This window comes from Amaranthus tricolor, chromosome 8, assembly GCF_026212465.1.
Source record: "Amaranthus tricolor cultivar Red isolate AtriRed21 chromosome 8, ASM2621246v1, whole genome shotgun sequence".
In the NCBI taxonomy this organism is placed as follows: Eukaryota; Viridiplantae; Streptophyta; class Magnoliopsida; order Caryophyllales; family Amaranthaceae; genus Amaranthus; species Amaranthus tricolor.
This window is the reverse complement of record NC_080054.1, coordinates 22,559,444-22,575,594: the sequence shown is the minus strand read 5'-3', so window position 1 is coordinate 22,575,594 and position 16,151 is coordinate 22,559,444. Positions and strand designations below refer to the sequence as shown.

General features: G+C 29.6%; 1 protein-coding gene across 2 annotated transcripts; it reads right to left on the bottom strand.

The window, feature by feature from the left end:
* Nucleotides 1-10,084: 10,084 nt before the first annotated feature.
* On the bottom strand, nt 10,085-14,380 carry LOC130821341 (uncharacterized). 2 transcript variants are annotated; one of them, XR_009045335.1, is made up of 3 exons: nt 13,840-14,380; nt 12,442-13,747; nt 10,085-11,027 (listed from the first exon to the last, which is right to left on the bottom strand). XR_009045335.1 is itself a non-coding variant. In XM_057687048.1 (2 exons), exons 1-2 carry the CDS (start codon nt 14,317-14,319, stop codon nt 13,592-13,594), a joined length of 636 nt encoding a protein of 211 aa, XP_057543031.1. In that variant the 5' UTR covers nt 14,320-14,380; the 3' UTR covers nt 10,085-13,591. The 2 variants fall into 2 exon arrangements, 1 of the variants encoding a protein (XP_057543031.1); XM_057687048.1 differs by having other exon boundaries at nt 10,085-13,747.
* Nucleotides 14,381-16,151: the final 1,771 nt, after the last annotated feature.

Here is a 16,151-nt window from a genome sequence, read left to right as displayed (position 1 = left end):
GAGCTACCAATTCTATTCAATAAGATTGGATGTTAAAGATTAAATTTTTTCCCGTAAGTTTAAGCTAAAATAGCTAATGAGTTTTTACACCTTTTACCAAATAATATACTTCATATTTTTTGCATATTTATATATATATTCCAAAACATATGACGTTATTCTAATTTTGTTATATTATGATTCCTTCTTTTGTCACATTAAATATTGTACCAAAATTAGTGTTACAATTTGATATTAGTAACCCTTGTTATATTACATATGTTTTTCCTTACGAGAAAACACTTTTTCATAGAATATAAACATATGAGATCTTTTTCAGTCATATGATATTTTTTCATAAATATAGATAAAGTTTTTCTTTACGAATACTATATTACTATATTAGTATTTGCAATATTAGTTCTATGAAACTCTTTCAAAATATACTCCTTAAATAAGCACCTTTTTATGACAATTATAGCTCAGTGTTATAAGGAATTTTTATTTATAGCATTGTGTATAGTTTTTTATTGATTAATTATACCGTATTTCAATCTTTTAATAAAGGACCCCTATATATAAGGTATCTTTCAACCACTTACGATATTCAGAAAATATTGTTAATTCGGTAGATTAGAAAAATATTTTGCCGACCAATTTGATTAACGTCGTTATGCTCTTTTCGCTTTAAAGTTATTATAAAATTCTATTCAGTAGAAGTTTATATACAATATCAATAATATCCCTAAAGATTGGATTTTGCTAATTGAATTAATCATATACATATTATAATCGAGAAACTTTTATGTCACGTATAATTATATCAAGGCCATTTTTAAACACAATTTTACTGTAATCATATATTACTTCATTCATATTCCAACCTAATAAAATATATATTTCTATGCAAAGAGTACTTCTCTTTTTGGGTGTATAACTGAATATGAAAGGGTTTAATTAATTACCATCAATTGATCATAAACCAAATCGTAACAGTAATAGTAAATTAGTAATGAAGAGAATAAATATCAAAATATCAAAATCTTTGTTTGTCTGGGCAAGGATGTTGTCCGATAGAAATAGTTAGCAACCAAGAAAACACTAAACATCTTAGTTCTAAATTATGTATAACATTAGAAATATTGCACTATTTATTTATCATCCTTAATTATAATTAGTTTTTAATTTATAAATTAAAACATAGTAAGGTTGGATCTGTTTGCTTCATTCAAGCAAAAATAATTAATATTAAATTATTATACTCTATTCAATATACTAATATGATTCAATCCTAAATATTTCTAATTACACATAATTAAAAATTATAAAAATCAATATTAATAAATTTTACATTGAGACAAATCAAATAAAATCTTACTTAAATATATTTTGACATCTAAATAAAGAATAGAATATAAATTAAAAGTGATTAGTAAATAATTTCAAAAAATCAAATAAGACAAATCATTTTTGTATCTTTCGCACAGGTGCATTTTGTTATCATTTTTACATTAAGTTCATATACATGTACAACCATTGTGTTTATTTACTTTTATAATCTTTGTAAAATTATTAGTATAATAATTAAATGATAAATATATGATTTTTGTGGAATAATAAAATTTTACAAAATAACATTTTAAATTTGAATATGTATTGTTACTTATATATTAATATACATACATGTGTCGTTATTATTTAATCTCTTTCATAACTTAAACCCCTTTTTTTAATATAGCAAGATTGGTTAAAAATATATTATAAATTTGTTATAAAAAATCTTTTGAATACCGTACATAGCACATGTAAATACCTAGTATATCAATAATGGTCATCCATATCAATTCAATTCCTTCATTCATTTCAATTTTCTATACGTCATCTCAATCAATAAGTTTCAATTATCATTTCTTTGGTCTTTCTTGTCTTTTTTTAAGTCCTCTCCTAATTTTAACTTTTATCATCCTTATCGGTTTGTTGATACCTTGTTTTTGAACATGCTCAAACAGTCTTAAATGATTATTTTTCACATCTTTTCCTCAATATTTGCAACTTTTAAACCTTTTTATATCATCCACATGCGAACTTGACGGGGGTTCGCATGTGAGGGGGGTATTGGGATGAGTTATCCCACATCGATAAATTGAAAATGGTGTGCACGCTTTATAAGCTATTAGAGACCTTCTTCCCATTGCCATATGGTTTTGGGATGGTATATATCTCCTTGGCTTATGAAGTGTGTGCACTTGTGTCCCCCGTTAATATGCTGGCATTCACAATAAGTCCAGCCTAATTTAACAATATTTGCTTCAAATTTTTTTCTTAAGATATGTCCACTCATCCATCGTAACAATTGCATTTCTAATACTACCATCTTTAATTTACAATGAGCTTTTCTAAATGCCTAACATTTTGATGCATATATATAATGACGCTAGTGTAATGATCGTTGGTATAAAACTTGTTGTTTAGCTTTAGGGGTACACTTGAAATACATTAAAGTTTATATAACATGAATACATATATAAATATTAGTAGTATAATAAAAATCAAATAATAATTAATAATAAAATAAAATATAATATGACAAGAATATATAAATTGAAGTATTTAATTTGGATTATATTTTTCGCTACTTAAAGCATTGCAATAAATAATGTAGATTCTTTGATCTTTAAAGGACAAAAAGAAAGAATAAAAGGAATATAAACAAATATATAAATTCCCACATTATTAGAACATTGTGAGAAAGTTCCCTTTAAAAGTATAATCCATTAAACAAGACCTTAGAGAAAGCGAAACGTCTGAAGTTAGAAGAAATGATAAGCTAATCTTTAATAAAATATAAAATAAATTTGTATTGCGAATCCAGTCCAACTAGATAGCAACTTTATGTACAATATAATGCATATTCTCAAGCAAATCACATTACTTGAAATGTTCATGAATATGATTGTTGATTGATGTTCTCTCCATTAATTTATTTGAGATATTCCTCATATTATTATCCTATTCAATTTGTTGATTCGGTAAAATTAAATAATATCATAAAGATATACTTGAGTACATTAATCGAATTACAAGGTGTAAATTACAGAGGGCTAAAGTTATTATTTTAAAAAAATAAAAATAACTGAAGCTATTCTGATTTTATAAATTACTTTTTTTTTTTTTTTTTTTTTTTTTTTTTTTTTTTTGTTTGGGGGGGGGGGAGGGAGGGCAGGGGATCGGGCCTCTTCTTGCCCCCGTGAAGATACGCCATTGGAGCATACCAACTTCAAATTTTGATTACAAATATTCGTATTTTATTTACCATTTCTTATTCTACGGCAAGTTTTATCAATTAAAAGTTTTTTCAACAAAACCGTGTATCAATAACAATTTTAATTTGAATATTTGTTGGGTTTTGTAGAAATTTAAACATGTATTTTTAAAAATTTCAATGAAAAATATATGAAAAATTATATAAATAATAATAATTTTTTTTTAATTGATTCAATTGACATAAAATATATCAAAAACATATGACATCAATTCCCTTTAAAATTAGAAGATTTGAAAAGTTTACAAATATTCAACTAATGCTCATCCATTTCACTTCAAGATTCTTTTTTTTTTTTAGATTTTTCACTTTTAGATTCCTATATATAGGTTTGGTTATATCTAAGTAGTCTAACATATACTAGTATTTTTATGAATTAAAAAAATGATCAGCTACTTAAATCAGTTAATTTAATCAACTATCAACTGTTTGCAAAATATCTCCAACTATATACTTGTTACATTTCACTTTTTAAGCAATCATCAAATGCGCAATCTTCAGAATTTATATCTTAAACTACGCTTAACTAAAAATCATACAAATTTGATGTTATAAAAATATGTTATTAGATGATTTAAATAGGATCTAACTTAACTATAGTTTTCTTACACATTAACTATAATATATAATATAAGCTTCAAAGTACCATTATATTTGATGAGCAAGTATTTCAGGTCGGAGGAAGTATATATATTAGAGTATGTGATCATATATTATGTCTTAATTATTGTTATTATTTATTAGGGTGTTTCCTTTCGGGCTAACTTGCCAGCTCAACTTGCAGCTTCATTTGTTTCATATGCTAAAAACAAATACCCAACAGGTTCATTGGATCAGGAGTTCAATTAAGAGCCCTTAAATATTATTCTAATTAACGCATGGGATGCGTCATGAACACATATAATTATTCTCTTCTGATCCTGACCTTCCTTCAAGATGAAAGAGTACTTAAGACCTTGATTAGTAATTAAATAATTATACTTTTGAATATTACTTTTTTTTTCCTGCTGTCATGATCACGGGCACATTGATACTATACATGAAATAATTAATTAAACTTTATGAAAATGTTAACGATAATGATATGATCTTGTTATTCTTCTCAAAACTGTCACAACTATTAATTAATGATAATAACTTAAACTATATATAAAGGTTTTGATAAAGTTGGAAACCAAATTTAATTTTGAGAGATATATTATATATTGGATGTATATATCTATGTAAACGATATACTTCTATGAAAGTAGATTGAGATAATTTAAGCAAGTACAAAGGAAGAGTTATCAATGTGACTCTGGAAAGAGTAGAAAAAAAATCACGTTTGATGAAAGAGAAGTCATAGTAGTCCTAGGAAGATATGGAAGGAACAAATTGAAAATGTTATAAGCAAGTTACACCTCTCTGAAGATCTGACGGCTAGGGATAAAACTTGTTGGATATGCCAATTTCATGTAGTAGACATCGATAATTATATATTGATAATTGTTTGTGCCTTCATGATTGTTATATAATTGTCTTATCATGCTTTATTTGCTATTTATCGTGTTATATATTTATTTTTTATTTTCTTTTATAGATTATTTCTTGATTAATTTAGACCTAGATATAATAATTATGGAGGATAAAGGAATCTTTGATCTAAACAACGTACACTTTTTAAAATTATAATAATTTTACTGAGAATTTTATTTGGGTAACGAAACCTATAGGCTAGGCGAGAGGGACACTTCATTTCACCTTGTTATTTTAACTATATATATTGGGAAATGAATATTTGAAGCACATTCCTTTGGTGGAATGAGTAAAATATTTGCTTGTGTAGGAAGAACCACGCTATATAACAAGTCTGCAGCTGTAAATATATAATATTATTGGTTGGACTATCGAAGGTGATTAGATGCACACTACGTCACAAATTATGATATATTGAAAATAAATATTTAATATTTGTAAATTACTATCAAATTACATGGGTGGTATAAATACTCAATAAATTTGAGACTTTATTTAGTTTGTATTTTTCTAAAAATTTGATCAGGACAATGAATTTAAAAATTAAAGTAAAATTAATATAAAATTAATATTTATACACTCTATAAGATCTGACTCTATACATGTACCCAAAACTATGTAATATATTTGTATAATTACATATTATTTATTTAATTATGTAATTGAATATTATAAAGTTTTTTTTATCATTTTATTTTTCATGATAATAGTCATGTAAGATGGCATGGTACGATGTTACTTTGTTATGGCATGATGGTGCAACTCAACACGGCAATAACTTAATGAGAAATATTTTTCTCATTTTCTCATTTGAGCATATAATTCATTTGACTCGTACTTTTAAGTATTGGCCTATATCAAGAACTCTAGGGTGTATTAGGGCAATGCTCCATTAACCCATTATCATCATCTTACTCAATGTATTTCGCTCATAAAAAGCTACAATCAGAGTCTAGAGAGGACACAAATGCTACTAAACATAAATTCTTCCATCCATCTAGAAGTTTCCTCTTCCGTCTCATAGGAATAAAAGGGGATGGTTAGAGTCTTCTTGCTTCCTAATTCTTATGCGCTTCTAGATGGAGATGTACCTTCTCAAGCGGAAATGACATTGGTCAATTCCTCAGCAACGAAGACCAAGTCAGGTCAACTTAAGCTGTACTGCTAAGGAGTTTAAGTGATCTCCTACAACTACAAGGCTTTATGTTTTGGACCCCAAATTGTGAGGGCACTGTGCATGAGATTTAGAAACTACCTTTTATCTTGATGTGTTTAAAATAGTTTCGACAATTTACAATGAATTTACGATTATGTAAAAAATGACATGGAGCAAGATCCGATTTTAAACAGATCTTAAACACATGTCCAAAATCAACTTGATCTTAAACAAAGGTCAACTCGATGTTGGGTGTGGCTAAAGTTTTTGTCATCAAGGGTTTGCTTGCTTTGTTTGGCTACCCTTCTTGGTTTTGGGGATAATGTTGAGCGAAACGTTTATCCTTCTAGTTCTGAGCTCTAGAAAATTTTTGTTGTTAGTCATTTTTGTGTAAATTTTCAAAGAGAAAATGTCTTAGGGAAAATGCCTTACTCTTAGCGAAAATTTGTTTTTGTTAAGGATCGGATACCATTAAGTTAGCACAAAGCTTAGTTTATACTAGGGCTTGAGGAAGAGGTTAGATATGATGGTTGTTGGGGTTTGTCTTTGTTATCTTGCTTTTCTCTCGTTAAAACCACTTTTAAATGACCACATAATTAGAAAGCGACAGTTGGCTCTGAGGGTCTTCTCTAAGGATTACCTCCGATAATCAAGTTAGTAAAAATCACAAGGTACCTAATTCACTCACTTGAGTTCACTGTGGTAAATGAGTAATTAGAATTTGTTTATCGCGTAAGACCAAATGAATCTAAATAAAAAGGTAAATAGACTTGTAGATGTTCTCTAAATGCTATGTTTCATATATAGGAAGCATATTAGAGTATTGATAGAAGCTTGTGGTCTTCTCAAGCTATCTCAAGCTCTAGAAACCATATAATATATACTCCCTCCTATTCATAGAGAATGGGACATTTTCTAATTGGACCAATTCACTGAAAATGTCTCATTTCTATTTTTGTCATTTTTTTTATCCTTTTACCTTTATTACAACAATACAATAACACATAAATATCAATGCCCTTTATGGAAAAAGAGAGTTTTCCACTCACTTTTAAGTGATCCCCCGCCCCTCCTTAGTTTTGGTGCAAAATCCAAATGTCCCATTCTCTATGAATGGTAGGGAGTATGACACATCTGTGCCATAACATTTGCTATATTTGTTTTTATATGTTTCACTATACTTTCTACATTATTATATATATTTTATTTTATTTACCTCTACTTCATTCTTACTCTATATCTCATTTACTCTTATACTTTTATCAAGATTTAAGGACAATAATAGTATTTTGCTATCAGTCAATCATTTTCTTAATACTTGTGTTGACATGGTGAGAGTATTATGATACGAACGTAATATAAATTAAGTTGTTTGATACTATAATGATAAGGGTGCATGCTTTGTCATCTGAATTACACCTTTAATTAACTTTCTAAAAATTATGCTTTTGCTTTTCACTATTGGCTAAATAAAGATAGAAATTATGTGCCAAATCTAGGAAAAAGTATAGAAATTATCTAAATCTTGGAGGAAAGGATCATCAAATTTCAAATGAATAAATGAGTCGGCATGCTTAAACTAATGATTATCAAAGGCCAAAGGGCTAAGTTTGATAATTAACTTACAAAATAATGATGCACCTATGTTTATACTTCTAATTGTTTTGGCACAAATTAAATTTTATTTTTGTCATTGAAATTCTAATGCTATGAAGGAAATTCTATCGAGTGTTAAAAAAGTGGCACAATTAAATAAGCAACTATCAATACCAAAAATTGTGCAAACATTAAAAGGTGAAATAATGCTTTGTATTAGAGATTAGGCAGGATTTACGGTTAAAATATGACTAAATTAAAATTTTTTTACTTTAAAATCGGGTCATGTCTCAACTGAATCATATACCACCGCATTTACGAAGTAAGGTCATGTCTTGCCCTTTCTTAGCCCCCATCTTCTCTTGGTCTATCTTGTACTTTAAAATTAGGAACATTTTTCCCTTTAAAGATAAAAAATGAATAGTATCTATGAGACTTGGTTCTTAATAAGGTTATCAGTGATTAAGTACACTTATGCGTTTTACCTACCACTACAAAAAAATTGGTTGCTGCGACTAGCGCTCTGGTTGTGGATTTGTTGCTATATGGCAACCGCTACTAATATGTGACTCTATAGATGAAGTGGTTGCAAAATAATATTAAACACATTTAGGTTGCAATCTGCAGCCAGAAATTTAGTCAGAAATGGTCACAAGCTACTACTAATTTGTGATCAACATGATGGTGGCGAATTTGCGTACAACGTTTTGGTCACAATCTAGTCGGAATGTTTGTTGAAATCAATCTTCCCTCACGAACCAAAAGTCAAAATCCGGCAACTTGAGTTTAGACTTTTTGGTCCAGATTGGCGACAATTTGCGACCAACATATTGCTGGTAGCAAAATGATCATAGACCAACTAATCCTAATCCCGCTTTTGGTCATAAATTTGTAATCAATTTAGTTTTTGGCGCAAATTTAAATTATAATTCACGTGTCTTTTTTATTATACCTAAGCCGTGTTTTTTTTTACTATACCTAAGTCGGAATCCTTCATGCTAAACAACCCCGGTGATTAAGTTCAAAAAAAAAAAACACTACCCAAGTGATTAGGGCTTTAGATCGATAGCAAGAACAAAGTAAAATACTTTTAAAAACAAACAAAGCTTTTACGTTGGGGGCAGTGGGCACCATCAGCTCTCACTATGGCTTACCAAAACCGGCTTTGCATTGTAATGGTAAATTGTAATAAGTATGAAAACCGGTAACAATAATGTGATGATGATTTAATTTTTGGCCTTAAAATTAGTGAATTATACAAAAGCAAAAATAAGGACAATCAAAATTTGTAAGCCTCTAAATAAGAGTTTTGTGTCATTGAAAAAAAAAATCAGAAAGTACGCTAATGGAAAGGGGCGAGTGAAAATTGAACCCAAAATATTAACTAAAAAGTAGTATTTACTCTCAAACTTAAACAAAATCGAATTCTCACCATTAGAACATATTGAATATGCCCAAAACTACATATTATTAAGGCAACAATAAATTTAAATTCTCAAAACATCATTTTGCAATATTTAAAAGATAAGGCATACGCTTTCTGGTTGAATCCACCTTAGCTCACTATTAGTGTAGTCATGGGGTGAATTCTAAATAGTGGTGTTGCATATTCATCTCTGCACGTGTGCTAAATCAATTCGACACAGTTATTCAAATTCAATTTGTCGCTAGTCCAAATTATTACGTCGGCCATAAATACTTTATTAATAGAGTAGTTTGTAAGTTGACTAATAGCGTAATTTCATGGACTTACATGTACAAGTAATAGTGTTACATTAAGCAAAGCTTTCTAATGTTCTTCAAGATGGTTTAAGATTTTCATTGTTATATTTTAAAGATTCTTTGAGATGCTTATGAAACTATTCTCATTTAGTGATTAGTGTGCTTTTGACATTCTCAATCGTCGCGTTGTAAAATGTGGCAAAAAAAAAATATTGGCAATAAAAAAATACTTGAGATTGCTAAAAGTTAAGCGTTAGTTTTGGTTATCTATAAGGATTGATGTCTTTGACTTCTTGAAAAGTAAAAACTGAAAAAGTATGATTGTATTCAAATTTATAAAAGTGTTAATCATTTGTTTCCACGGTTCAAGCTCACATTTCAAGAAATAAATTTTAACTTAAATATGGATGACATATTGAAGGAATTGAATGTTTTTTTTCATTATGTGTAATTAAGTGACTTACACAATTTATGGTTTACTTTTATACACGTGTACTACCACTAGTGAGAGATTGAAGGAATTGGATGTCCTTTAATTAAGTGTAATACTAAATATAAATTGAACAAATTATTGAAAATAAAATATATTTAATTATTTTAGATAATAATAGCGTTTTACTAGAAACTAACACAGTAAAACTAACACATATAAGTATACATCAAATGAAAAAACACTAAGAGCATAAGTTGTTCATTTGATCAATTATGAAGTAAGAAATACATTCTTGATAATTTATATTATTTGTATTAGATGTTAAGAAATACATTCTTTTTTTCTTTATGTTCAACCTGACTTCTCCTAAGACTAAAAATCTATACTAAATTCTATCTTTGATTATCTCAATAAGCAAATCTAGAATCTCAACATCTAAATTTATTAATGTAATGCATGGTATATACAAGGCCAAGCAACACCATCAGGTTTTGTTTCGAGTTCAGGCCGTATTGATGTAATGCATGCTATAGCATATACAAGGCTGAACCCAATGCCAAACCTACCCCCACCTCCTTTTTTCCAGCAACAGCCCACCCCAGAAGTCAACATCTCCCACCCCCAACCTCTTACCCGCTAGTTTCGAGCTCTCCCTCGCCTTCCATATCGATATGAACAGCCCTTGTAACAGTTAGTTGAGTAGCATTAGGAAACAATGAAGAATAACAGCCGGTCTCCAGAGAGACCGTCTCTTTGAGAGACATCTCTCAGGCCCAACCCATTAAATCTTGATGTCCACTTACTTATTCTTAATGCCTAACTTACATTATCTTAATGTCTACTCACAATATACTTAATGCTCACCAAAAAAATACTTAAAATGCCTATTTATAATATTCTTAATGCATGCCGAAAACTTAGCCTACTAGCCTACTTACCATATCCTTAGTGCCCACTTACAATATCTTTACCGCCTACTTACAATATACTTAATGTCCACCGAGTAAGTACTTAAGTACTTACTTTATTCTAAATATCTACATACAATACTCTTAATGTCCACTGAGAAACTTACTCTATATTTTCCTTTTTTTGGGCCAACCTAATTAGAGATGGTCTCTTTCTGGTCTCTCAAAGAGACCGTCTCTCACAAGAATTTGTGGAAGAAAAAAGTGTTACCTTACTGACCTGTTACCCAATTTTGTAACAGGAACAACCCTTGTTGATCATGACTCAGAGCTATATCTATATGTGGTCAGCTAGCCATTTTTTGTTTCCTTTACAAAGAATTCATTTAGAGCAACCTACAAAGTGCAGCTCAACACTCAAATTCCACAATCATGAGCTATATATGGTTACAGTTGTATATAAGCATCTCTATATGTGATGAAAGTAAAAAAGACTTAAAATATATAAATGAGATTAAAAAAATAATGAATCATTGTCCAAAACTAAAAATGATGCTGAAAGAATGGGACAAAGGAGTATACGATTATGATATGAGAAATGCGAGTACACCATAGTCAAGACTCATGTAAAGCACCAAAATATCTTCGTATGTAGCTGTGATTCAGAATCTGTGAGCGAAAAATTAAGTTCAGAATTTATTTTACCTATGTTCTTTCCTAAAATCAGATCTGAAATGCTAATCTAAACGAACACTAGTTAAAAGTTAAAAATCAAAATATCAAAATTGACAGATAATTGTACACGGCCAAGACTCCAACCTCATTGTCATAACTCATATCCATCCAACCTCTTTTGAATGGGCTTCTCTAGTAAACAAAAAAGACCATCATTCCTTAACTAATGCGAATCTTGCACTGAGAATAAGTTTTGTCTCAATTGAAGCATGTATCGCTTTCTCCAAATAAGGTTTTGAATTTATTCTTGTCCCTCTAAATCCTGCGGTCTAACCTGTACTTTAAAAAAATGTGTATCATGCACCTAGGTCATACAAGGTGCGATATCCTTCCATATTTATAGCTTTGCATTGGCCTTATCTTAGTTTTGACCCTTAATATGATATCATCGGCAAACAACATGAATTATGAACCTTCTCCCTATATGAGCTGTATTATTTTATATAGTTAGACTTGCAAAAAGAAGCTCAAAATAGAACCTCTTGTAAACCGATATGATTGAAAACATTAGTCATTTCCACATAACCTAACAATACTTATACTTCCTCATATATGTTATAAGCTGCACTCCCTCCGTCCCTTTAAATTTAACTCATTCAACTAAAAAAATCTCACAAAAAGTAATCAAAGAGGATAACTCAAAGAGATGTTAGTATTGATAAACTTCATACATGTTTTAGGCTATATTGATAAATTTACATGGCAAACTTCATTCATCATAATTCACCAAATTTTCATGATTGAATAGGTATCATTCACCAAATTATCATGATTGAATAAATTCAGTCGCTTCCACATAATCTAATAGTTTATACTTCCTCGTACAATTTTAGGCTATATTGATAAACTTACATGGCATACGTTATTTGTCATAACTCAAAATCCACTAAATTACTTCTCTTGAGATGTTATCCGATCATCAATAAATTACCAGCAATTACAAGGCCGATGCTTTAAAACGGGGGTAGTATATGCATATTTGTTGAATCAAACCCACAGCACACAGACATTTCTATATCCTCGATCATTTTTAAGCGACAAAAATTAAAGAATATTAACTCTTACTAGCAATTACCTGGCTCCCGCTAGCTTGAACTCGAAAAACCACAGAATTCCACATCTGACATTATAAAGTGTCCAATGTGAATCGCCACATCTATCGTCCACTTTACAGATTTTCTCCTGTAGAAGCATTTTTGGATCAAATATCTTCGGATAATAGTCAAGTTTCATATTTTCATATGCAAGACAAGAGTCCTATCATTTCTTTTTCCCGGTGGTTTAGTTCAGATTCTTCATCACAAAGTTGGTGTCCTATATAGTTTCTCACTCAATCTTCTGAATTACACCATCCTTATGATAGAGCATAGCATATGTGCTAGAAGTGAAGATGCAACACATACCCTCCTCATACATAACACTAAATATTTCACTTGAAATAATGAAATATGGATGAGATTTGAACATGTGACCTTTCGTCACTTTAGCTTCTATAACCATTGAATAACCAACTCAACCAAAAGCTTTAGTTTACGGTCAAAAAGCTAGTAATATGTTATATAGTATATCACCTAATCACTATTTATAATTTCACCATAGACATGAAATTGAATCTCTCAAAGCTTAACTACTTTCAAACTTCATGCAATCAAGTCAAGGGATTTCCATAACATTGTCAAAATGTAGACTGAAGTATATCACAGAACATTATGAAGAGATGTGAGTTTATCAAGCGATGTAGAGTAGCAGTTGCAAAGAAAGCTCAAAAATTTCATACATTTCTAATTGCACACAAACTAATCTACTAATAGAGTTATACTAGCATTTCATTTCTCCAATTGAGATTGGGACAATACATTTCTAATTGCACTAACAGTCTGTTTAAATGTTAGGTACTAAATGTTGCTATATTTTCTCTAGTACCATGTCATTTCTAAGCTAATAAACTCATAATAGTTATTTTTTCCATAATTTTCCATTAGCAGCTAATACATGCATTAGAATGAATTTAGTAGCATGGCCATAAAAATTTTAAAAAATTATGCTACTAAATTTACATTATATAAATTTACATTATAATTCCCGCAATTTACTACCGACTATAATTTTCCCAAAAAATTTGCTTAGCACAGATTACCAAAATGGCAAAATCCCTTCTAACATGCAACCAATTTCCCATTTTTAACTAAACCCCCAAAACTTGCAAGTATAAATAAATTTAAAATTCAAAGTTCTTGATGACCATCGGTATATTGAGAAGCTAAATCTTTCAAAATTTGAACCAAACCCATCAAATCGCCAGCACCCACTTGTAGACAATCTTTCAAGAATTCACCTTCCATTTCCTTTTGCAATGTCTCCACCAGTTCTTTCAAAGGCCCCTGCATATCAAATTCCAAATTTCACATTTAACAAAGTATTTATATATTTATAAAAAAGTAAATAATTTGAAAAAAATAAACAATAATCTGACCGATTTGCTAAAAACTGAGGATAATCGAGAGAAGATAGACTTGGAAATCCGGAAAAAGTTACTATAATTCCGAGCAATCCAAGCTGCCCGTTCGGAATCGGACCTTAAATGACCAAACTGAGTGAGTGAACTCAGTAACTCGTGGATGTTGGATGCGAACCCTAAAGCGTCTTGGAACGACATCGTATCACGCCAAGCGTAGTTCTTGAGGTAGTCCCAACCCATAGACCAAACATTAGACCAAAATCTGAGGCCCGAAACATGCTCAAGCTTATCGGCGATGAGTTGAGCACGGCGAGCTCCATGGAAATCGCCTCGAGAAGCGCGAAGGTTGGCTACGCGAGTGAAGAGGGAGTGCGAAAGGGACAAGATTGTAGTGATTTGGGTGTAGGATACGAAGGCTTCGGTGGGGTATGGTGGGCTTAACACTACGAGATAGAGAAGATAGAGGAGAGTTATTCTTGGAGAGGTTTCAGCCATGTTTGATTGCTTCTTTCATACAAATTGTTGCACTACACTTGTTGACAAAAATTGCTTCTTTCATACTTCCTCCGTCCCGAAATACTTGCTGCATAATAGTTTTGACACTATTTATAATTCAAGTTTATTTTATATATTGCGGCTAATGTTTAAGAAAAAATATACCCAAGTGAGATCTTGTTTATATCGTCTAATTGCATACTTTCATAATATTAAGTTTTTATAATTTTTAGATATGCATCGTTCAATAAATAAATGATCAAAAATACATATTGAATTGCGTAAAAGTCAAATGTAACAAGTATAATGGAACAGAGAAATTACTACCTCCGTTCCAAAATACTTGCACTACTTAACTTTTGATGCATTCTAATATATTAATTCAGTATTTAATATCTTTGTATTAAGACGAATTAAATAAGATTTCACTTGACTATGTTTTAACTTATAAATTAAAAAATAATCACAAATTAAGAATGATGAATGAATAGTGCATTATGTTGCAATTGAGCAAGTAATTTAAAACGAAGGAAGTACAAATTTCATATTAAATATATTACTCTCTTCATTTTTATTTAATGGTTTAATAAGAAATATTCGTTAAAATTTTAAAAAATTGAATCTTCCAATTGATGTGGATATTATTTTATTAAAATATACTCCCTCCAATTCACTAGTAATGTTTCATTTGCTTTTTGGATACTATTTATTTCTTACTTTTAATTTGTATTTTATTATTAATCCATAAGTTAAAACATAGTCAAATGAGACCTTGTTTGGTTCGTCTCAATGTAAGGTTTATTCATATCATATTTCCATAATTTTTAATTATGCACAATTATAGATATTAAAGATTGAATAAGTACATTAGATAGAATGCATAAAGCAAATGAGACATTAGTAGTGACTTGGAGAGTATAAAATATATGGAAAATAGGTAAGACCATGAGCATTAAAAGAATATAATTCTGTAAAATAAAGTTAGTGAAAATAATATAAAGACTACAAACATTAAAAAATATATTAAAATAAGTTTGTTGAAAAAGTATGGAGACCACCAACATTAAAAATTGTTAAAATAAATTTTATGGAAAATGTGCATATAAAAATTCTTTAGAAGAATAACAAATACAATTGTCTAAAATGAAAATTGGGTACATAAAACAGAAATAAATAGATTATTTATACAACAAATTTTAAACTTAATTAATCTTTTTCATCTTCATTTTAATATTTTAACAATATTTTAAATGGAAGGTAGGAGAAAAAGTAGTGATGAAACTTTTTCCCCACGAGTGAGATAAGTTAAATAACATAAGTTTCCACATAAAAAAAAAGCTAATATGAAAGAGAAAAAGTTTAAAAGAGATCAGTGAGGAAAATTTTTTTACATTCAAAGTGCTCAAGTCCGACGCAATTTTTTCTAAAATAAATTATAAAGCATGTACTAATTGCACGATTAGAGATGCAAGTAAAATTTTATGGATTTTGCATCGCATCCACCCTAATTAGGGCGGTATGAATATGATTTTGGTAGTTAGTGGATTGGTATGGGTATGAAGAGTCCTACCTACCCAGCTACATATCCATCCGCCCTCGCCCCATAGTCAGTCACACACCCTATATTTACAAAGTAATTTATATCAGTTTTATATATTTTTATTAAAAAAATTGACAAAAATTTAAAGATATTTATTTTATTTTATTTTATGGTTTAATAAAATTAGATTTACAATTTAAGTTGTAGTATTTATCAAGTATATAAGTGGACTTGAAGTGCATGTGAAGCAAATACAACACGGGTTTTGAAACTTTGAATGCATACTCACTGT

Bases quoted from the DNA above. Each gene is read 5' to 3' on its own strand.
- LOC130821341 (XM_057687048.1), bottom strand. From the start codon at position 14,319: ATGGCTGAAACCTCTCCAAGAATAACTCTCCTCTATCTTCTCTATCTC. The intron at 13,748-13,839 runs GTCAGATTATTG...TTTGATATGCAG, and splicing joins CCTCAGTTTTTAGCAAATCG to GGGCCTTTGAAAGAACTGGT.